This window comes from Periplaneta americana, chromosome 12 (genome assembly GCF_040183065.1).
Source record: "Periplaneta americana isolate PAMFEO1 chromosome 12, P.americana_PAMFEO1_priV1, whole genome shotgun sequence".
Classification (NCBI taxonomy): domain Eukaryota; kingdom Metazoa; phylum Arthropoda; class Insecta; order Blattodea; family Blattidae; genus Periplaneta; species Periplaneta americana.
In genome coordinates, this window is record NC_091128.1 from 85,463,490 (window position 1) to 85,486,730 (window position 23,241).

The 23,241-nt window shown below is 33.6% G+C and overlaps 1 protein-coding gene across 2 annotated transcripts in view; it reads left to right on the forward strand.

Annotated features, from left to right (window-relative positions):
* The window catches only part of Atf6 (bZIP_ATF6 domain-containing protein ATf6), a 178,568-nt gene extending 157,169 nt beyond the window's left edge, over positions 1-21,399 (forward strand). For both annotated transcript variants that reach the window (XM_069841685.1, XM_069841684.1), the window contains exons 8-13: positions 2,327-2,467; positions 3,901-4,046; positions 4,430-4,654; positions 9,105-9,245; positions 9,452-9,669; positions 12,528-21,399. In XM_069841685.1, the coding sequence (XP_069697786.1) occupies positions 2,327-2,467; positions 3,901-4,046; positions 4,430-4,654; positions 9,105-9,245; positions 9,452-9,669; positions 12,528-12,952 (1,296 nt within the window). In that variant the 3' untranslated portion in view covers positions 12,953-21,399. The remainder of the gene's footprint in view (positions 1-2,326; positions 2,468-3,900; positions 4,047-4,429; positions 4,655-9,104; positions 9,246-9,451; positions 9,670-12,527) is intronic.
* Positions 21,400-23,241: the final 1,842 nt, after the last annotated feature.

A 23,241-nucleotide genomic window follows, 5' to 3' on the forward strand; every position in this document is an offset into this window, starting at 1 on the left:
TTAATACTAGCCGTACCTGTGCGCTCCGCTGCACCTGTTAGAAATAAATATAAAGTAATTACGTAATTAAAATAGGACGTTTGATCCAGGGAACATTCGTGTTTGTTAGAAGGATAAATCGTTTAATATGTTACTTAATTGAAATTATATTTAAATAATTAAATTGCGATCATTTTGGTCCAGAGAGCACTCATTTGGTGCAATGACAATTCCTTTAACATGTTTCTTATTTGTTATTACACGCAACCATAGTTTAATGAAGATTGATATATCATTTAGTTTTAATGTGTAAACTTTATATTACTTGCTATATGGTTCCATTGAATTATGGTAATAACTTAATTTTAATCCTTGTTTTCTACGTCTTCAGTAAATGGCGCTTGGCCCACTATGGTTCTGAAACCTTCAAATAACTTAAATAGTGATACAGCATAAACAGTGATATGTAATTATATTTCTTTCTTTCGAAAATGTAAGAATTCACGATCTCCTATGTACCATTGCCATGGAATGAATAAATGTGTTTCTTCTTCCTACTCAAAAATTTTATATTTTGCACATGGGAATTACTGCAGGAACAACAACGCTACAGTCTGAGGCGGCGGTGAAAACGTATTGTATTATTATTTTAAAAGTCTATCAGACCTACCAAATTTTGCATAGAATAAAACTTATCGGAAATCATTTTTAAAGAAACTTTTGTTGTGTAACATTTTTCACAAAAAAACAATAATAAGCGAGATATTTCGATTTAATTCAGGCTCCGTTAAATGAAGTATTTTGAATGCCATATAGCCTAAAATCTAAATTACAACGAACTTAACTTATATTTCAATTTTCATCAAAATCCGTTCAGCCATTATCTTGTGAAAAGGTAACAAGCATCCAGACAGACAGACATACAAACAAAAATTTAAAAAAAGCGACTTTCGGTCTCAGGATGAATAATTATACATGTTAACACCAATTATTTTTGGAAAAGGGAAAATTACCAGAAAATTTTCGGCTACATATTTATTATTATATTATATTATATTTTATTATATTATATTTTATTATATTATATTTTATTATATTATATTATATTATATTATATTATATAAAAAGTGCGTTGATAACGGATGTACTCCGATAAGAAAGTTTTTAATTTGTTGTGGGGGCTCTTGAATCTCAGAAGCAACAACCTTTACAAAGCGCAACATAATCTGCTTGGCTCATTACCCAATTTTTTTTTGCATTGCATTTATTGCATATATAGTCTATTTTATGTATTTTAACACGATTCGATTGAGCATAGTTAAAATTTGAATGATAAAATAATGGATTGCTAAGCTAACGTACTATTACTGCATACTAAATCAATACACTCTCGTTGTTCATTAATTCTCTGAGATTAAAATGAGTGTGTACATAAATATTATTTTAAGAAATACAGAAAACGAATGTACAAAAAAGCCTATCAAATTTTCTGTGCATAGGAATAGTTTAATAGCTTTCGATTGTTGCTGTCCAAGGCCCCTTTTTCGATTGTTGTTGCCCAAGGCCCCTTATAGACGAAGTCATTTGTTATTTCATTGCACCGTCTTAGATGGCGTTATTTTAATTTTAAAACTCATTTATCTCATTAAATATCAGTCCTATCAAAATTTTGTAAAGAATAAAACTTATCGGAAATCATTTTTAAAGAAACTTTTGTTATGTAACATTTTTCACAAAAATCAATAATAAGCGAGATATTTCGATTTATTTAATTCAGGCCCCCTATAACCCCCCTTTTAAATAAAGTATTTTGAATGCCATATAGGCTAAAATCTAAGTTACAACGAACTTAATTTATATTCCAATTTTCATATAAATCGGTTCAGCCATTATCGCATGAAAAGGTAACAAACATACAGACAGACATACAAACAAAAATGTCAAAAATGCGATTTTCGGTTTCAGGGTGGTTAATTATATATGTTAGGACCAATTATTTTTGGAAAATCGAAAATTACCAGAAAAATTTCGGCTACAGATTTATTATTAGTATAGATACAGAGTTATTGTACTTTATTTGATAGCATATTAAACATAGACAAAATTATTAATCTCTAAAGGCTTATTTTGTAAATAATTATGTAAACCTGCTGCAAATAGTTCAGGAATGAAAGTGTTTTAGCACTGAAATATTTATTTCGTATTTTCATATTTTGGCAAAATTTTCGTCATTTTGTGCTGGTCTCTAGTGATTAGGATGCACTTAATTCTGATTCACACTTGAAAAGAATATTGTGAAGATGGATATGAATTATGATTGTATTGTTTATATTAATCTGTGTTTTAGATTAAAGCAATTAAAAGACAGCAGCGAATGATTAAAAATCGTGAATCAGCTTGCTTGTCAAGAAAGAAGAAGAAAGAGTATGTAACATCTCTTGAAACACAAATCTCCGAGCTACAACAAGAAAATGTACAGCTCAAATTGGTGAGTAGTCTCATTGCTTTTGTACCTGTAACACTTGAACAGTAGCTATAAATTTTAACTTAACATATTGTATTAAAATTAGTGTTACAAATTCAATCGTCGATATTTTCCTCATAGTAATATCGTGAGATAAAACAAAATGACTAGATTTCACAGTTTGTCAACAAGCAGAATCTTCTTACATATAAAAGTCAATGGCTATGTATGTATGTATGTATGTATGTATGTATGTATGTATGTATGTATGTATGTATGTATGTATGTATGTATGTATGTATGTATGTACTTTATACAAATCTACAGAGTTTGACTGATATTTGCCAAAGTTTGCATATTTAACCTTCATACCCAGGAGAACAACATAGGCTACATTAAAATTGGACAGATAGACGATAAATTATTGAAATCAATAAAAATTAGAAAGAAATACGAGTTGTATGGTATTAAAGTGGCCTATTCTACAATCGTCTTTTATTGACGTCATCCAATCACCTCTTCTTCTGTTGTAAAAGCGGCCATATTGTTACTGAAATATCAAATAAAATAACATTAAATTAAAATTATGTAAATGAGAGACGATCTCTTGATTGAATGTGCCATGTGTCATGAATATACAATATAGTATGGTATAAAATTCATTTTTGTTTAATATTTAAGAATTCAAAACCAAACATAATAGGCAGCAAACATGACAGCATTCATAACACGTAAATTCAAGTGCTTTACTACATAGCTCTCTGTAGCATGGTGGTAAGGTATGGGATCGACAGGGAGGTGCAGACGGCTGTCAAAAGCTGATTCCGATCCCAGGCGGCTGACTTCTACGACACAAGGATACAAAAACTGATCCCATGGTATGACAAATGTCTCAGTTCCAGTGGGGGATATGTTGACAAATAGCGCAACAATTGCTGTATCTGTTTCAATAAATCTTTCCACGCAATTGTGCCTTTTTTTCTGTAAACAGCCCGAGGGAAAATCACTGTCTGGACGGCCTCGTAACTGCGGTCAAATGGCCAAAATTTGTATAAGCACTTTTGACATTATTAACATGGTGAAAGAAAAAACATTTAACTTTTTTATCTGCCCCCATCAGAATGTTTGCATGTCAGCTAATAGGGTCAACTCTCTTCAGAACGAGGACATAGATCTCCTTGTTGAAATATTCAGATTGAAGCTTTTTACAATGAGGAACAATTGATAAATAGGTTGATTTTAAAATATTGTTGAAATACACTACTTTTATTATAATAGTTTGCATGGTATGTTTGATTTTTTTATTGCCTCTTATATTCAGTAGAATATTTTTATGTGATATCAAAAGCATGTTAAGTTTTTTTTTTTTATTAAATCTAGACATGTAGCTCCATAATTTCTATGCTGTTTGATTCGCCTTGAACTTATCTGATCAGCTTTTCTTCTTTCTCTTTCAGGAAAACATAGCACTGAAAGAAAGACTGAAACTGTATGAAGAGAACTCTACATGGAAAAGACCTGGAATCCTAACAGGGAATGTCAGGAAGACGACAGCTGTGCTAGCTGTTTTGTTAATGGTCTCACTCAATATTGGCTCCTTTGGGTAAGATAAGATAAAGTCTAGCAACAACTTTACTATTTTTGTATGAAAAATAAATAGCAATACAGTAGAAATTGCATGCATACCAGCTTTAATGTACGTATACAAAGCCATGAAGCTGTTACTTTACGACATACTGCTTTTTGGGCCAGTTATGGTAATTCTGATTGAGTTTATATCTCACAGTAGGCTTCCTAATAACAAATGGCTTCTTATTTTTATTGGAGCTGTGAAAAGTTAGAATACACTTCGTGAAACCTTGTAGACTTTCAGCACCTTGTTTTGCCAGTCTACATCAAATATCAAATCAAATATGTTTCGACTTACGAACGTGCAAATGACGAATTGATACAGACCACTTATCATATATATTTTCTTTATTTTAGGGGTCTTTTTCATCCGGGATCAGATGCATTTGGAGAATTACAGGGATCCCTTCCATCGCAAAAGTTACCTAGTTCTAGACACGGACGCACACTTTTATGGGCAGATATGGATAGGAAAGACCTGCCTTCTATAAATGATCCCTTCAGCGATATGGGCTCAATCTCAAACACGTCCAATATGCATCCAACATGCCCAATGTTCATTAATCAGACTGAATCGATAAGGTAAGCAAAGTAACTTTCTTCTCGTAGCTGTCTGAAACACATCTCGTGGCAGATAGGCATGTGGTGAACATGAACAGATATGCTGAAATGAGGGAGAAGATTATAATGCATTAAATATTGAGACTTTTGCATGAGTTGTTATACAGGGTGTAAACAATATGAACTAAACATGATGTGTAGTGAAATTTCGTTTTTTTTTTTTTTTTTTATTTTTGTTTTCAATTCTTAAAATATCATGTTTTTAGGATTGGTGGTAATCTAATATTTACTGTTCGAGTAAGTGTAAACATCATTGTCAATGACCTTCCATCCAATATACGCTAATACCACTACAATAGAGAGACCACTACAAATTTATCACCACAGTTGCAATGTACATGGTGAACCGAAGTAAATAATGATGGTCTGCTATCATTTCCAAAAACATTAGACTCTCAGATAACATTTTTTTCTAGGGAAACTACTAAATTTACTGAAAAATGTTATTCCACTTTCTTTGTTCAGTAATTTATGATGTACCACTAGTATTCTTTTGGCAGTTTATATCGTTTACACACCAGTGGCGTATACTGGTTAAAGGGTTTGGGCTACCACTGACCCTATTATTACACAAAATATATTTTTAAATCCCTATAATAAAATTCCTTACATATTTATGTGAATTCCAGACGTCTTGATTGGGACGAAAATACGTTGATGACTTCGTCATTGAAATTACAGTTGGGCCACTTGCAAAGTTTCTGTAGAAATGACTTTTCAATGGACATCAGTGCCAAGCCGGATAAACGTTCTTGTGTATGAGTTGATCTACAGTAGGATTTTATTCTCTTCAACGCAGAAAATGTTCTTTCTACCGATGGTGACGTAGCTGGTATTGTCACAATTAATGTTGCCAATTTAAGGACTTCAGGAATAACTTGGTTCAGCTGGTTTTCATATATGGCAGATAACATTTCATTGATAAGTTTATTCGAAAAATCAAAGACTTCTGCTGAATATATTACACTTAATTCATTTTTCAAACGTATTTGATCAAAGTGACTGTTATAGGACTGAAATAATTTGTTTAGTGCCTCATTCGGGAAGTTTTCTCTATAAACAGAAAATTTTTGAGAATCTAGAAGATGTGTGGACTGAAGCTTTCCATAATCAGAAAATCTGTCAGTAATTTCCATGTGCATACAATCTAGTATGCTGTAGTACAGCTGCCTGTATTTCAATTCATCATCTCATTTTCTTCGCTTTAATGGTGGTTCCATTGTATTGGCTGAAGAATTTTCATTTTTCATATTACTCCATATGGACAGAAACCCACTACGTCTGAACTCGGATATAGTATTTTTTTAACTTTGATACCTCTTGCAAGTATTGCAAGTAGTATGCTATGACTAGACTTTTTGTCTGAAGAATGTTGTAGAGCACATCTGTATGTGCGAACACTCTAGCATAGACTTCAAGAAGAAATATATTCTGAAACTGTGTGAAAAAATTCTAATATCCTTGAGCCTGCACAATTACAGCATCATCCTAGTTTTCTTCAGTCTCATTACAAATTATATTTTTAAAGAAAGCAGTCCGTTTTTCTCTGTATTCCTTTACTGTATTTACAAGCCGAGATGTAAAATTCAATCTAGTTGGTGCTACTTTTGGGAGTTTCTTGTTCATAAATTCCTTGAGTTTTCTGATCTTTTAGGAGATGATGAGAAAAATGCAGCTAAACCCGACAGTGTTTTGAAAAAAATGCGGCATTCTGGAATGGATGAAGTAGTTTGTTGCAAAACTAAATTGAGAACATGGCTGTAACAATGGACAAATAGTGCTTGAGGATATTTTTCTTGAACTTTTGTTTTCAAGCCATTAATATTTCCCGCCATAACTGAAGCACCATCGTATGTCTGTGCAATTAACTTATTGCCGACATTGTATTCTGCTGTAACACCTTCCACATGCTGAAACAAAGCAGCAGCAGTTTTGTCCGAACTGACATTTGTGAATCCTATAAACCGTTCTTGAACATTGGCAGTACTGTCGACATATCTTAAAACAGTGGACAATTGACTCTGATTAGAGCAGTAACTTGTTTCATCAACAACAATGGCCACAAAAGGTTTTATTTTCTTTAACATAACCCCACTTATAGCAAATATTAAGTCATTCTGAATTGCGGGAGAAGTACCACGAAATACTGTTGAACTCTCAAGATGATTGGCCAGTAAATGGTCAAATTCACTTAAGGAACTTAAATATTCAATATAATTTCCTCTATTGTCTGATTCCACACTCTCATTATGACTCCGAAAAGCCAATTCTTGTTTTCCTAGAAAGCAGACTGCGTTAATAAGACGCAGCAAAATCTCCCGATTTTTTTTCACAAGAGCATTGTGTTGGTTGATGTGAGAGCTTTTTGCTTATCTAGCTGTAAATCAATTCTTGTCTTTCCAAAGTTTGCAAAGTTCATGCTACTACAAATATGAGCTTTTGATTTGTCGTATTCTAGGACTGCCGTTCGAAGGGAGTTCATATTAGAAAACCCCTCTTTTGACCACACATTAGTTTCGCGGCTAAATAACAAACATGGCCAGCAAAATAGTTTAGAAGTACCACACAACCAATTCCACTTACCATATGATGTTGAAGTGAAATGGCGTGTGTACTCAAGCTGTTTTTCTTTTACGTCCATGGACAAATTTAACTCAGGAGTTGGTCTTTCCATTTTCACAATTTCAACTTTCTCGTTGTTATGTACGACGGTTAAAAGGCACTTTTAATAAACCTTTTATTACACAGTCATTTTCAACACAAACCTCTCCAGAAACTTGTTCTGCCATATTTTTCACAATATCACTTAATTGGGAAATTAAAAACTTAATAATTCACAATTAATATAACTCTTAGACACTCGAACAAATCACAGATTTAAAATAATGCACTGCAAGAACACAATCACATTCAGAGCTAGTGTACTAAGCGTATTGTTGTTTCGCGCCTGCGAAGAAACCGATCACGAGAGCGGCAACTCACGGCCTACACTGCACGATAGAAACAGTAGGGAGCAGGGGGGCCGGGCAGTTGTGCGAAGGACAGCGTGCGCGAAACTGTCACAGGCTACCTCACGTAGCAAGCGATTTCTCCAGCGATGCCGCCTTGACAACTTGTTTCTTTTCGAGAGCAGAGAGCGCATATAAATCTAACAATTACGTTAATTTTAATTACTATGGTAAAACTAATAATACAAAATGATTACATTATGTTATATTATAAACTTTTTCTTTTGTAATTTCCTTGGGCTACTGCCGGTAGCCCCGGTAGTCCGCAAAATACGCCCCTGTTACACACTGTATACAGCTGAGAACTGTGCTGTCTACAAGAAGTGATCATATAAACAGATTCAGTTTTCATTTTTATATATCTTTCAGTACCCAAATGTCAGTGTCATGTTTAAGACTCTGAAGACTTCGGATAATATTGCAACAAAAGATACTGAGGAGATCACTTCAAATATATGATTTTCAAAAAATTTTGACATGCCAATAAATTACATTGTCTAAGTTATATCCTGTATTATTTTGATATATCTAAACATTATAGTCACTTTAGAACAGCATGCTGAAATTCGTCAGAACCAATTGCTGGATTCTGTATAAGTGGTTAACTGGTACATTTATATGGATCGATGTTATCCAGGCTAAAGGGCCATGGTCTGTTGTCGCTGTTGCTACCATACGTTTCATCTGCTGTTCCGGCAGACATCGTCAGTGGTATGGCACACGGGAGTGCAAAGATCTCCTTAGCTTACTGGGAACGCCTGGGACTGTGGCTGGTTGCCTTGCAGTATGTAAGGTCATTGTCGCCGCAGTCTGCATCTGAGCGTCGTGTTGTGATGAGCTATCGTCGTGTTCGGCTGTTATATGAATGGTTTAATGCTTGTGTTTCTCAAGGCTGGGTACATGCTTGTTTGACTTTAAGGCCTTCTTCCTTCCGATTGAAGTTGTTCTTGTGTTTGTAGATTTCAATGGCCTCTCAATGTAATCTGACATAGAAGTGTGGCATCCCACTTAGGATGTCAGTGTCCTCGAACTTGATGTTGTGCTCCCCCTTTTTATATGCGTGTTTGGCTACTGCTGACTTATCTAGGTGGCCTAGACAGCAGTTTCTTCTGTGTTCAGTAAGCCAGGTCTTGAAAATACGTTGAGTCATCCCCTATGTCGCCAACAGACCACGGCCCTTTAGCCCAGATAACATCGATCCATACAACACCGGTTGTGAAAGCCTACATTCCAAGATTAACTGGTACATTGTTTGTAACTCTTTACTTTTTGAAATTCTATACATTCAAATGAATGAATGAATCATGCTTCCTCAACATTGTCTTGTGACTCATTGCATACGTAGTAGAATGGGATGCCTGCAAGAAGTTGAATGAAGCATGATAAATAATGTCTGCTCACAGATTAGACAGTGAGTTGCGCCGGTGGATTGGTGTGGATCGTGAGTTGGACAACTTGACACAGCCAGCAAATGGTGAACTGCTGCTGCCTCCTCCTGCTACGAAATCACCACCCCACAAGCTCAAGCCGAAGAGAAAACGAGTGTAAGTAACAGAACATAGCATTTATTATAAACCAGTTGGCAGAAGCGATCTTGGCAGACCATGGAAATCATGGTCAGAAACTCTGTAAGTTGGAACAGGCTTAACCATGAAGTGAACAAGATGAGGACTTTCCAAATACGTTAATTCTTCCACATGTAGAAATCTGAAGTTATTATACAAAGCACGAATTTTGTTTTAATTTGCAGTACACGCAAGCAGTCGCCTGTCAGTAATGAAGTGGAGGTGTATGGCTTGAGACCTCGGCACTATAATTATGCTGCCTTCTTTGAAGCAATTCATCGGCGGGATGACACATTCTATGTGGTGTCTTTCTCTGGAGACCATTTGTTGGTGCCGGCACTTGCTCACAACAAGACAGTTCGTCCAAAAATGTCACTAGTGCTGCCTGCATTGCCTTTTAATGGTATGATGAAGTAAACCCATGTAACAACTCTATTTTCTTGTCATTGAATACATTTAAAATGTAAGTCACTTTGTGTAGACAATATGTGTACAAAGTGTCTTAACTGTTACTCGAAAAATAGCAGTATTTGAAGCCCCTAGGAAAATGTTACGACAACATAGAGATTTATTTTTAAAAAAATCTAATTATCTGCTTATTTTTACATAGAAAATGCTGATGAATAAGTCGTTATGTTCTGTAGTATTTTTTTTTTACTCTTTGTTATAGGTATGAAGTAAAGAGAGGAAGTATTGTAATGCTTAAAAAAATCTTAAACAACGTGTTCAGTATCCCTAATTTAAAAAAACTGGTTTTTGGCATGCCATCTGTCCGTCTGTTTGTTTATAAAAAGTTCTTCCAAACTAATACATGGGTTGTATTCATATTTAGTATCTATGTGTCAGTTCAACTAGGAATGATGCACATGAAATACCTTTTACTAGAAATTGGCTCGAACGATTTTATTTATTTATTTATTTATTTACTTATTTGTTTATTTATTTATTGTTGTTTACATACTTTATTTATATTTATTTATTTAGTTTACTTATTTTATTTATATTTATTTATTTTGAAAGATGAGTGTAGCAGAGAAAAATTCTCTCCGGCACCGGGACTCGAACCTGGGTTTTGAGCTCTACGTGCTGATGCTTTATCCGTTAAGCCGCACCAGATTTCAGCTCTGATGCTGAATTGAATCCTCTCAGTTTAAGTTCCACCTCTTAGTTTCCCTTTAGTGGCCAACCCTCGTGCACTGTCAAAGATGTGTGACAGCGGCACAATGTCCAACACACTATGTGCAGAAGTGCACTCATTACGAGTGACAAAGTGGCTGGGATCCGATGGAATGAGCTCCATCTTAAATCACTAAGTGATTATTTATGCATATCATATTATTGTGATGTACTGAAGTACTATGATATTTCCGTGCAAGAATTCTGTATTACCATATGATGAAGGATGGGTGGAGCGGAGAAAAATTCTCTCCGGCACCAGGACTCGAACCTGGGTTTTCAGCTCTATGTGCTGACACTTGTCCACTAAGCCACACCAGATTCCAGTTCCGATGCCGGATTGAATCCTCTCAGTTTTAGCCCCACCTCTTAGTTTCCCTTTAGTGGCCAACCCTCATGCACTGTGTCACAGATGTTGACAGTGGCACAATGTCCAACACACTATGTGCAAGGTGTACTCATTACGACTGACTAAGTGGCTGGGATCCTACGGAATGAGCTCAGTCTTAAATCACTAAGTGATTATTTACACATATCATACATACTTCGGTACATCACAATAATAAGCAGGTTAATGTTTTCGTAGTGTGACCTGTTCCTGACTTGTATCAGTTGTATTCATTCTTTTATACAGTTGCTCATGTTACATTTATTGTTTATCAGAACTGCTAAATACTTAAATTGTGTAACATCCTCGAATTTTATGCCTCTTATACAGAAGTCAAGCAGTGCTTTTTAGTTTTTAGGATGTATTTACGAAAATGAAGTGGTAAGGAAATAATATAGACATTTTACTTCCAAACTTTTTTTGTGTAATATCTCAACTGTGAATTTTCTCAGACAAAAGCAAATGTGGTTTAAAAATATCTGTAGAGACTGCTTTGCAGTTCTATGATTCAGTGGAGATGAATTACATTTATTTTTATTATTGGATTATTTATTGAAATGTTAATATGAAATTTGATTTAGTTGTAATTTTTTTTTAAGATTGTAAAGATGATTTTGGCTCCAAAATACATACACATCACCCATTGCTTGTAATTCTAGTTTTTATGGAAATGCACGAAATTAGACTTCTGCAAAAAATAATTTACATAATTTCATCATCAATTGAAAACTCCAACAGAACAAAATTTTAGATCTGTAATACTCTACACGTATTACTTTGTGAATAAGTCTGGCCCATGGTGGAGTTGTTAGCCTGTCTGCCTTCCACTGTGATGACCTGGGTTCAGTCCCCATTTAAGTCATGAACGAATTTGTGGTGGACAAAGCGAGTGCAAGGGTTTTCTCTTGGAGTTCTCCTGTTTCTCCTCAAAAGTTATACAAATTCGTGTTTAATAGAGTTATTATTATTATTATTACTATTATTATTATTATTATTATTATTATTATTATTATTATTATTATTATTATTATTATTAATTACTTTCTGAATATGATCACTTTCAGAAATACATGGTCAGTCGATCAGTCAGACAAGCTAGGTGTTTATAACGATCCCCACAGTAGGTTTTCACCTGACGACGAAGAGAGATTCACTCTTCGAAACGTTGTGCTACAGTTTTGAAAATTAGCAATGGAAAAAGTTCAAACAGCTCAACCATTGAACAATTCACCATTGCTCTCTCCACCCCTTCATTGAGATCAATGAAAAAAAAAAAAAAAACAAACCTTTATTTTTCGGGAGACTAAGTTACTGTGGACCCATCTCCAAGAGTATTTTTGCTGCTATTGCTGCTGTTGTTGGCACCACTGCTGCTGCAAAAGTTCAGTTGCAGATATTTAAGTTGTTGAGCAAACAGATTGTTCTACATTTCAAACCTATATATGAATGTGTAATGAATCAATGGGTGAACTCTTTCATTTATTTGATGATTGTAGTGTTGATGATGTTGTGCAAATAGATCATCTTCATGTTCAAAATTAAATATAGGTGCATAATGAAGTAAACTTTCTTATTAGTCTTACGATTAGGTACAGATTTTAAGGTTGTAGTGTAAATGGATATTCAGTTTAATGTTTTATGTGAATAAATCTGTCTGTATAATGAGGTGAACGTTTTTATTGATTTGATGATTACAGAGTCGATGGCAGCTCCTCCAAATCACATCACAATGATGCAGATCGACTGTGAAGTTACAAATACACAATTGCTTCACGTAAAGAAAGGAGATATTCCAGCACACCTGAGACAGAATGATACATACTCCAACACAACTGATTCGAGAAAATCTAGCTCAAAGGATCAAACCACTGACCACTTCACAGCGAAGTCTCATCGTCCAGTTATGTCCAGATCTCAACCTTATCGGCCATATTTCGTGAATCCAAGACAGAAAAAATTTATAAACAGTGGGGAATTTGCAAGTGATTCAAAGCTCGACGTTGATTTTGCCAATTCCGACCCATACAACATTACCAATCGGAGACTAAACCTAAATAATGTGCTTTATTCTAAGGAAACGAGAAATTATATAAAACCAAAACAAGATCCTAACTTTACGTAATCTTTTGTAGTGCTCAGAAGTTAGATGTAAATAATTCTATCTTGATGGTTTAAAATAGAATTGACCTCAATTTTCCACTGTTGTTGCATTTAAAATGTTATGTGGACATTTTCATTCAAACAGAATGAACTGGTGATACACAATTAGTCAGTGTATCATGGAATAGAGAATGTGCGAGGTGTGCATAGTTACTAGGGTTGCCAACTTTTTTTTTAATAAAGGGGATTAAAGAATTGACAAACTTCCACGTAGACAGTCAGTATACTTGACATGATTTTATGTTATAGCTGTAACTACACAGTATATCATAATTTACAATATAAGGAAAACTTTCGATTGAGCATATATGTGAAAGAGTTCAAAATATAAAGTACTGGCAGTGCCTGTATTTAGATATATAAATAAAAATTGGGCCTTAAATAGAACAGAAGAAAGAAAAATAGATGGCAGAAATGCTATTCTTGAGTTATGTATCAGGCTGTATCTTGAGAGACTGCGACTGCAATGCAACTAATACGTGAAGGATTACAGGTTTTTAATTTAGAACAAAGAATTCTTGACTGTAAATTGAATTTCACAGAACATGGCCTATATGACATATGAATCCAACTACACCAATACAAGAATTTTAAAATATAAACTGTATGGTCGTTGATATGTGAAACACCCAAGAACTAAAGGAAAGAATGATATCTGAGAATGAAACAGGCTACCTTGGAGTTAAAAATATAATAGAAATTTTAATGTCTGACACAGTCTGCAATTGTGTAAACATTCGTGTCCATGATGTATAATCTGAAAGGTTTTGCATTATAATATGTCTGATTTTTCAGTCAATCAGTTTTTATCACTCTTGTTTAATAAATATATATATTTTTTAAGTCATGATTATAGAACCGGTATTCTAATAACATTATAGTTTGCAATAATATTTAATACCGAACTTCCAATAGAAAAAAATAACAGATAATATATATAATACTAATGTCTTGTAGGCTGATTACTTCCCACTATTTCAGATGGTGCAAGAACATGGAAGAGTTGGCAATTCTGATATTAGTTTATTGTATCATGGCATCAGATACAGATAGTTGTACAGTTTACAAAGTACAGTTAACACTTTATTACAAAATTAACCTTCCTTTGCATTTGATAATAATTGTGGATGATATCGCTGCTCTTAATTGTCATATTTTCTTGAATACTCTGCATTCTAAAAAACCACAACTTCATAAATAAATCAATTATTACTAAACATGAAGCGTTGAAAAGATATTGAAGAAAGTGCTACTATGTTATTACTTTTTCAGAAGGCAGTAATACTGTGTAGACTCTATAATCACTTCAATAAATTTATATTACTTGACAAATAATTGTAGCCATGTGGACACACTAGAGTGTAAAGTATTGAGGTTAGTTTTAATGCGTGCTTTCATAAGCTGTATGTTGTACTTTCTGCCATGAGCTTCTTAATTTTAAGTGTGCCTGGTATTCCTGAAAATTCTACAGAGCAATGTTGGTTTCATTCATATCAAGCAATAGATTTGAAGGTGAATTCCATAATCAGGAAAAATCGAAGGATATAGCTGAAGTTTTACGATTAATAAAATTATTTTTCTTGTGCGATCTCTTTGTTACATCACATTAGTATTTTTTGTATAATTATTTTGTTTCATGTGTGATATGGCCAAACCATTAACATAGGCAATTAATATTGTTTAAAGTAATTGCAAAGTTAGGGAAACTTGTATATTCTAAAGTAAAGTTATGCCTCAGTTTTAGTATAATACACAAGAACTGAAGGTTCCTGATGTAGTTAGTGTTTTGACATGGTAAAACATAATATTCTTACTATTTTGCGTTTAAAATCTAAATCAATTATTTCTTAATACTGAATTTTAATTTTCTCTTCTGTAATATTTCCGGTATTGGCTCGAAACCTAGTACGATGTTTTTTTTATTATATATATATATATATATTTTTTTTTATTTTTTGCATAAAAACATCCTTGTGAAAACCATGCTCGCATTATAATTGCAGCTGTAAAAGAAGTCTACTTGAAGAGTTTATTAACAACAACCTTAAGCCAATCATTCAGCCTTTGTTATGTGCTCAAAATATAACATCAGAGACAAAAAATAAAATTACATTAGAATGTTTGGTGCCTAAAATTGATGATTTTGCTTATTCGCATATCCACACAAATGAAAGTGTGCTTCATCTGACATGATCGACATGTTCTTTATGTTGTTATTGTCATTTGTCTGTTACAATACTGAAGCAAGCTTACTTTGTCTTGCTCCATAAGTGTCTGTATCATTTGAATCTTGTATGGGAAAAACTTCAAATCTTGATCCAGTACTCAACAAACACATGTCACTGAGCTGATCTTTTTGGACTTTTAAGCACAGCTTTATGTACCTGTTCCACATTTTCTGGTGTACGAGCCGAAAGTGGATGTCCTGAAGTTTGTGGTCTTTAGAGATCCTTCTTCACGACATTCTGTTACCCATAATAGCAGAGTATTGCAACTAGGTGCATTCCGTGTATGAAATTTCAATTGATAACCATGCTGGATAGCAGTAATTGACTATGTTTTAATTAACATTTCTACTGCAGGAATGCGATGTTGAATCAACAAACATTCCATTAAAAAAAAACGTTTTGGTCATGAACACTTTCAACAATCTATACAAATCTTGCAATGCTCAAAACAAAAAAAAAATGGATTGCGAGCACTGCATTGCAATTGCTGACAAAAAAAAAATTCTCCAAATGTTACAGAACACTGTGACAGTCACTCTGCCAGTATCATCTAGCAGGATGCTGGGTAACTTTCGGTGCTGGACCCCAGATTCATATAACCTGCATTATCACCTTCATCTCATTCAGATGCTAAATAACCTAAGATGTTGATAAAGCATCGTAAAATAACGTACTAAAAATCGCCTAGCAGGTGTGATATTTATTGAAGTTAAAAAATGTCTGGTGTTTTTGACGCACCCAGTACTTGTATAGAATGTCGAGCTGTTCGTTATAAACTGGAGACTAAAATAATTTCCAAACCCTCTTTTTCATAGTTTTTGTAGGAGTCATTATCGCAATAATAATAATAATAATAATAATAATAATAATAATAATAATAATAATAATAATAAATAATCATTGTATAGTGATTTGTTCCGTGATAGTGATGCATGTTAGAATTGAACCTTTATTATAATAAATTATGAAGTCATTGTAGAATAAGATATTTGTATGTGTTAAGAGTCTTAACATATGAATTTCATTTCAGAATTATAGTTACACAGTTATAATTTCGTGAGGTATTTAATTGAATCTTTCTTGAGCTTTAAATATTAAAATAGATTCGTGATTAACATTATGTGAATCGTATCTATTGACGAAATGGATATTGGTAACTTACTTTATTTGAATCTGTTAGAAATTGTGCTTTTGGTTAGTTATCAGGCATTCATATTTTTTAAAGTCTTGTAATATGGAACGAAGTTGATAAATTTCCCGAGATACTAAATTGTTTCTGTATCATTTTGAGTTGGACACTTATTTTAATGAAAATATTTGAATTTCAAAATAAAATGTTCAAAAATTGCTCTCCTGAGTTTCTTACATTGTCATTTTTATCTGTAGTGATAGATGCTGTTGTTTTCTCACATTTGATCAAATTTACCAAATACAGATTATTGTAGTGATCTCTATATTCATTTAATTCTTTTACTGTTTTATGTTATGTTGAAATATAAAATATCTTCTAACTTTACATATGAATCACAAAGAATTTCCAGTACAAATTAAATTTGAAAGGAAATTTGTTTCACTTGTCCAGTATACGTTAATTATTATCAGTGGTGATATATAAAATGTTGTACCTAATACAATCTTCCTCTTGTAATTGCTAAACAATACATTTTTATCCACTGTACAAGATTCAAGATTTTAAAAATAATCTCCACTTTTATAAATGAATTTTACAGTAAGTTGCATGTCTAAGAGTTTTATTTGAACTGTAAGGATGTACTTTGTAGTTGATATGAAAGTGAATATTTTTTAAAATTTTTATCTTAAATTGTAATGACAATTAATAATAATAAAAATTACAATACACAAATTTCTCCTTTAGGAACACAGGTTGACTCACTTTCTCTGCAGAACCCTTCAGTCTTCCAGAATTGTACAAATGTATTCGTGCAGACATCTTGTAGTTTTAAAGAAACTTCTCCCCCTCCTCGCCAACTGTTTGGATGTGGTCTGGTGCATTAATATAGTATCTGTGGAATTCTACAGGTATCATATGTACCTGGACTTATCCCACAAAAGAAAGACTTTGTCCAGAACAACAAAAATTAAATTTTAACACACTATTATTAATTACCTTATTTGAAGGAATGTAAACATAATTGTCAAAAACATGTCTTCACATGTTGTAATTAAATTTTAACTAATTACAATAAAAAAAAGTCAAATTTAAAGAAATGAACGTTAAGTCCTTTTACCTAAACACCATCGATAAGTAACGAATGTGAGTTGTATATATTTCTATCGAAAATCTTACGAAACTTGATCGATAAATAATCCTTTCTCAGCTTTATTTTATTTTTTCAAACTGGTGTCAATACTTCCTGCAATCAATTGGAAATTGCAACATGCCTCTTATATATATATATACATATATAATTTTTTTTTTTGCGACCCGAAGTAATGCAAATTGCCACAGTTTTTTCTTTATACAGTATACGTTAATTCTTTGATTTCATGCTTCACATTCCAAATTACGTTTTATTTATTTTGTTTCTTATTTAATGAATATTCTGTTACTATACCTGACTGCAAGCTAACATTAAGCACATTGTAACTTCCATTATCATGGCTGTTTTATTTTTATTGCATCTTGCTTTTTCAAAGCATTAGCTAACAAAACTTTGCAATGCCTAGATATTATATCATCTGTTCTGACTTTCTTGAATTTTGTAATTACGATGTCAAGTTTCAGTGATCTCCTTGAGTCTCAATTTGTTGATTACCAGTATCTTTTGTTTTATTCTGTCATTAATGTCTAATCATCTTCTGATTGAGGTTCTGGCTGATATGTAGATTTATTATCAGGCAGTACACTTGACGATATGTGTCAGAGGAAGAACAATTGTTTGTATGCATCTGAAGTCTGATTACTGTAATATGTAGTTAGTTGGTTTATATGCAATGGAGGGAGAAAGGAACTGGCCACCCTACCCCATTATCTCCTGGCCTAGTCGCCTCATAAGTGGTGCCTTCTTGGTATCACTTGTAAGGTTCAGATCTTGTCTTTGGACAGTTAACTAAACAACAACAATATCTACTCCATTTTTGGGAGGAGCAGGAGAAAGGAAGGGTAGGGCGATTTTAATAAAATTGCCCTTGGACTAAATTATGAGAAGTATATGCATAGTTTTTTAGTATGGTTACTCACAACTGAGACGAATTACTTTGATAGCTCCATTAAACATGGGTTCTGTGATGTCAGTTCACTTAGAGCTTTTAAATCCAGGTCACAATTTAAAAAAATAAACCTATACAAAATTCTTCAGTTACTGTATTATGCAACTAATAATAACAAATTCTATGGTAAAAATGCATAGATTTTCACAATTGTGCAACTGAAAATTTCGAAACCACCTTCATAGAGTAATGCAGCAGAAGATTCTTGTGTTAAGCGTTTTTTTTCTTTTTCTTCTTTTGAAATGAGTATAAACCAGCGTTTTTCAACCTTTTTCAATATGTGAAACACTAAAGGTTTAATTTAAAATCCTGCAGCATAGTCATATAATCTACAGCTGTGGTTTCCAAACAGAGGGGAATTTTGAGGGTTTTAGGAGGAAATCCAAATGGATGGAGTGTCATCATCATCATCATCATCATCATGTCCTTCACCTGTTGGACCCTAGTGAATCCGTTAGTCTTATGCCAGCATTTTTGTGGTGTTCCCAAATTTCTCCTGCCTCCTTTTTTTCTTTTCTTTTTTTTTTTTTTTTACGAAGACAGAAGTGAAATACGACATTTTTTAAGGCTGTACGATATTCTAACTTTACTGATCTGGCAACCCTGGCTGTGTGTCAGTCATTTTATTCTCTGCCGCTCGCACATCTAAACTGTGTTTACTGAATGTTGACTTGTGCCACGTTTGCTGAAAGTTGATCTTGTGGACTCACTTTTTTTACTATATTTTCGTTATTTTTCCAATTTTTGCTACAGTTATCTTTACTGTTTTCATTTTTTTCGCTGCACACTGGTGAAAATGGTTGCTATAAACATTCGAACATAAAAGATGATAAATTCTGTCTAGCCGAAAGTCTTCTGCTCTCTTCTCTTATTTATTTGCTGTGCTATGAGTTCATTTTCTAAATTGAAAGGTTGTAGACTTTGTTTTAGAACCACGCTCAGACTGTTAGCCATGCGATGTTTACCTCTTTGAAAGAAAGAAATCTTTCCAGAGGTTTACAACTTTCTATGTACCTCAAAATAATAACAAATTGGCTTTTGCAGGTTATGTCTGTTATTTCGTCAGCCTGCACAGCAACAAAATCTGTAGAATTAATGTCTGTCTTCAGATCTTCGATGTGTTCCTCATACATGGTACTGTCATTTTGTATAGTGTATGAAGTATATTTAAAAACAGAAGTACTGTTTAAGTGTTTATCCAATACATTATCAAGGCTAGCAAATTTCCCAATTGCCAACCCCTGATTTTCATTATGACCCTTCAGTGATACTTTGTGAGTTCCGTAAAATACTAAAGAATCAATTATTCTCCCTAGTATATACCTGTTTTTTTGTGACCTGTTCGTTGTGTTTTTGGATTCAAATTTTGACCGCAGAATCAATTTGTGCTGCGATATTTGTTGTCCCAAATATTTTAAACTTAGTCATTTTCTAGAATTAACTCACTGTGACTCACAGTACAACAAATATCTGCGACAGTTGCTTCCGTCCGTCAGGCGGGCCAGTTTGGACGGGCCCCAAACGAAGCATATACTCGTAACGGTAACTTCATAACACTTCGTGAATTTTTGTCAGTAGCAAATGCGACATTGCATACCGCGCACCATGGCAGTTGAGCGCTAAAGTGATTCAAGTTGTGGGACCTTTGACGCGAGCCCAACCTCTTAATATTTAGTGTCATACAATCTTTGACGTTTTACTGACATACATCGCGTAATGTGACGAAATTTATGGGAACAATTATGAATCCAGTACAATGTCCTTAAAAAAAAAATTACGTATTTTAAATGCGAAAAACATTTATGGGAGGCGAAATATTGGTGGGGCACGACCCCAGTGGCCCCTAAGGACCGGCCGTCCCTGGTAATCACATGGTAGATTCTTAAAATTCTTGAAGCAGCGTGGTTTGTGGGATTTACCTATTACCAATAACAATGGCAATTTCTGATAACCATCCGAATTTGCAGCAACACGTACTGTCTAGTGTCTTCACTGATACTGGAATGTGAAAGTAAAACTGGCAACCAAACAACCAGATCTCTGTACAGAGCCTTGCAGGTATAAGGACAAAATTCCATTCTATTCATTATATTAATCGATCACAAACTCCAACATGTCCTTAACATGAGAATTCCAAGCGCATTTTCTCAATACTCTTTCAAATACGATATTTTAAGAATTTTCAGATGATAAACAAAAGCATCTTAAATGGAATGTCGAGTATATTAAGTGGGGAGTTTCATATGATTTTACGTAGGGAATATCCAAGAACTGGGAGAAAAGAGCATGTAATACAGTATAGCATAATAAATGGGTGCGTATTATTAGAGTTTCACTATATTATATGAACATGGCCAGCCATGTTACCCAATGTTATAAAGCAGTTCGACTTTGGCAAGTTCCTTTTGTAAAGTAGTAATGCTGAAACAATGGAATGATTTCAGATATTTATCTTGTTAACTGATTCTCTGATTTCAAATATTGCAGGCCTAATTTCTTAATTGACTGTACAGAATCAAATGCATTTACTGTTGGAAGATAAGTTAGACATTGTAAAAATTGTTACCGGAACTAACATTCAGTGATATACTTATTGGATGTGCTTTGTGGGTAATTTCTTTGGTCCAGGATCAGTGCTATAGTTGGGCCAGTACCTGGCTGTACTGAATACAGGTAGTTTGTGAAATTTGTTGAAAGTATTGGAAGTTCCTAGCTTTGCTAAAATGTTACGATTTATTAAGCTATAAAAATAGTTTGGCCAATTAAGTAAAACAAGAAAAGGAACACAATTGAAATTTTATAAAATATTGGTGGTTCTGATATTCCTGTATGGTTCTCAATGTTGGACATTACTAAGGAAATAAGAATCAAGAATTGAAGCTGCATAAATTAAATTCCTAAGATGTGTAGCAGGCTACACAAAATTGGACAAAAAAAAAAAAAAGAGAAACGAGAACATTAGACAGGAAGGAACTAAAAATATTCAACTTACAGCACAAAATAGCAACACAGAACCAATTGGCTGGAATATATCAATAGAATGGGTGACTCCACAGAAAATCCTAACTTTTATGCTAAGAGGAAGAAGGACTATTGGTAGACCTAGAAAATGTTGCATTGAACAGTTTAACCCTTCATGAGACAGGAACAAGTCTATTGGGCTTAATCCATGTTTGGCTGATGATGAAATATTTTGGGCAATTATATGTAAGAAATACATTTTCTCTTGCCTTTTGTGCACTGGGCCAGAAAATTCTAATAGTACACTGGAAATATGATAGCACAGTGGCTAAATATGTTGAAAATAAAGTAAAAGATTTTTTCCTCTTTTATGTGCCTTTAACATGAAAGAGGATTCAGATGAAGGAGTAAAATTGTGACCCTTATTAGATGTGTTTTTTGATAGAACATATTTTGGAATTCATGTTTATTAACTTGACTGGAATGTCGCTGCATCAGCTAGATTGAATGCTGTACGTGAAATCCTGGTTATGCTCTGTAGATGATCAGCGGAGTACCAATTCCCATAAAAACAAAATAACAACAGAACTTCACCCCTCTTATGGAAAATTTTTAAAGATGAGTAACTGTTATTACAGTAGAATTCCTCTTAACCAGCACCAAAGGGACCAGACGAGTTCTGGATACGAGATTTTAGCACATAATTGAATAAATACCCTTACATACAAATTGCATCCATGTGAAGCTTATTTCTCTATCACTTGGTCATAACTGAATAAACATAAAATCTGTATGGATTTTCCTTATTAAATCACATCACACAACACAAATAATACACTAACTGTGGGTTAACTGAAAATTAAAGTTCATGCGAACTTCCTAATGTGGCAACACTGACGGCTGGAACATAACTAAACATAAAAACTGTGTGGATATTCCTTATTAAAACACATCACACAATGCAAATAATACACGAATGTTAGATTCGAATATTCACTGAAAATGGAAGTTTGTGCGAACTTCTAATGTGGCAACACTAACAGTCCGAATATAACTAAATAAATATAAGAACTGTGTGGATTTTTTTATTAAAACACATTACACAACACAAATAATACACTAATTTTAGGTTCGAATATTCACTGAAAACGAAAGTCCGTGCGAACTCTGAATGTGGCAAAACTGACGACCCAGACTGTGGCAATGTGGCAGATTTAGACATTCTTTTTTTTTTTTTTGGGCTGGCAAAAGTGCCATTGTTTTGGTATTGCTGGTTATTTGGAAGCCGATTACGAGGGATTTTACTGTTAACAAGTTGAATGACAGCTTCACAGAATGAAGCTTGTGTGCATTTATATTCAATTGAGGAATCGTCCACTAGCATATTCCTGCGCGTTTATTCTTCTTGCATTCACTTTAACACTTATTATTAAAATATAAAACTTTATAAAAACTTGAAAAGTGTTAAAATTGTTTAAAAAGGTAATAAACCTTATACAACGGACTGTATGTTTATTTTATTTGTCAAAACACGAAAAGTATGAGACAGCATTAATTGAAAGTTTGAAAAGATTTGGTATACCTTTTTGGTTTCTTTGTTTAATTTCTCTTGATCTCAGAAAGAATATACTTGAGATATACTTGCTGAAAAAATAACAGTTTTGTGAATGAGAAAATGGTGGAACGAGACTTCTATATCACATACATACCTGAGAAGACCACACGTGGTTTTCTTTATTAAATAGAGCAGGTGCAGTACTTTCGTACTTCATATCTAAAGTTTAGAAAAGAAAACCAGGTTAGAAGTTCTGAAATGTGTGTAATTTGCTTG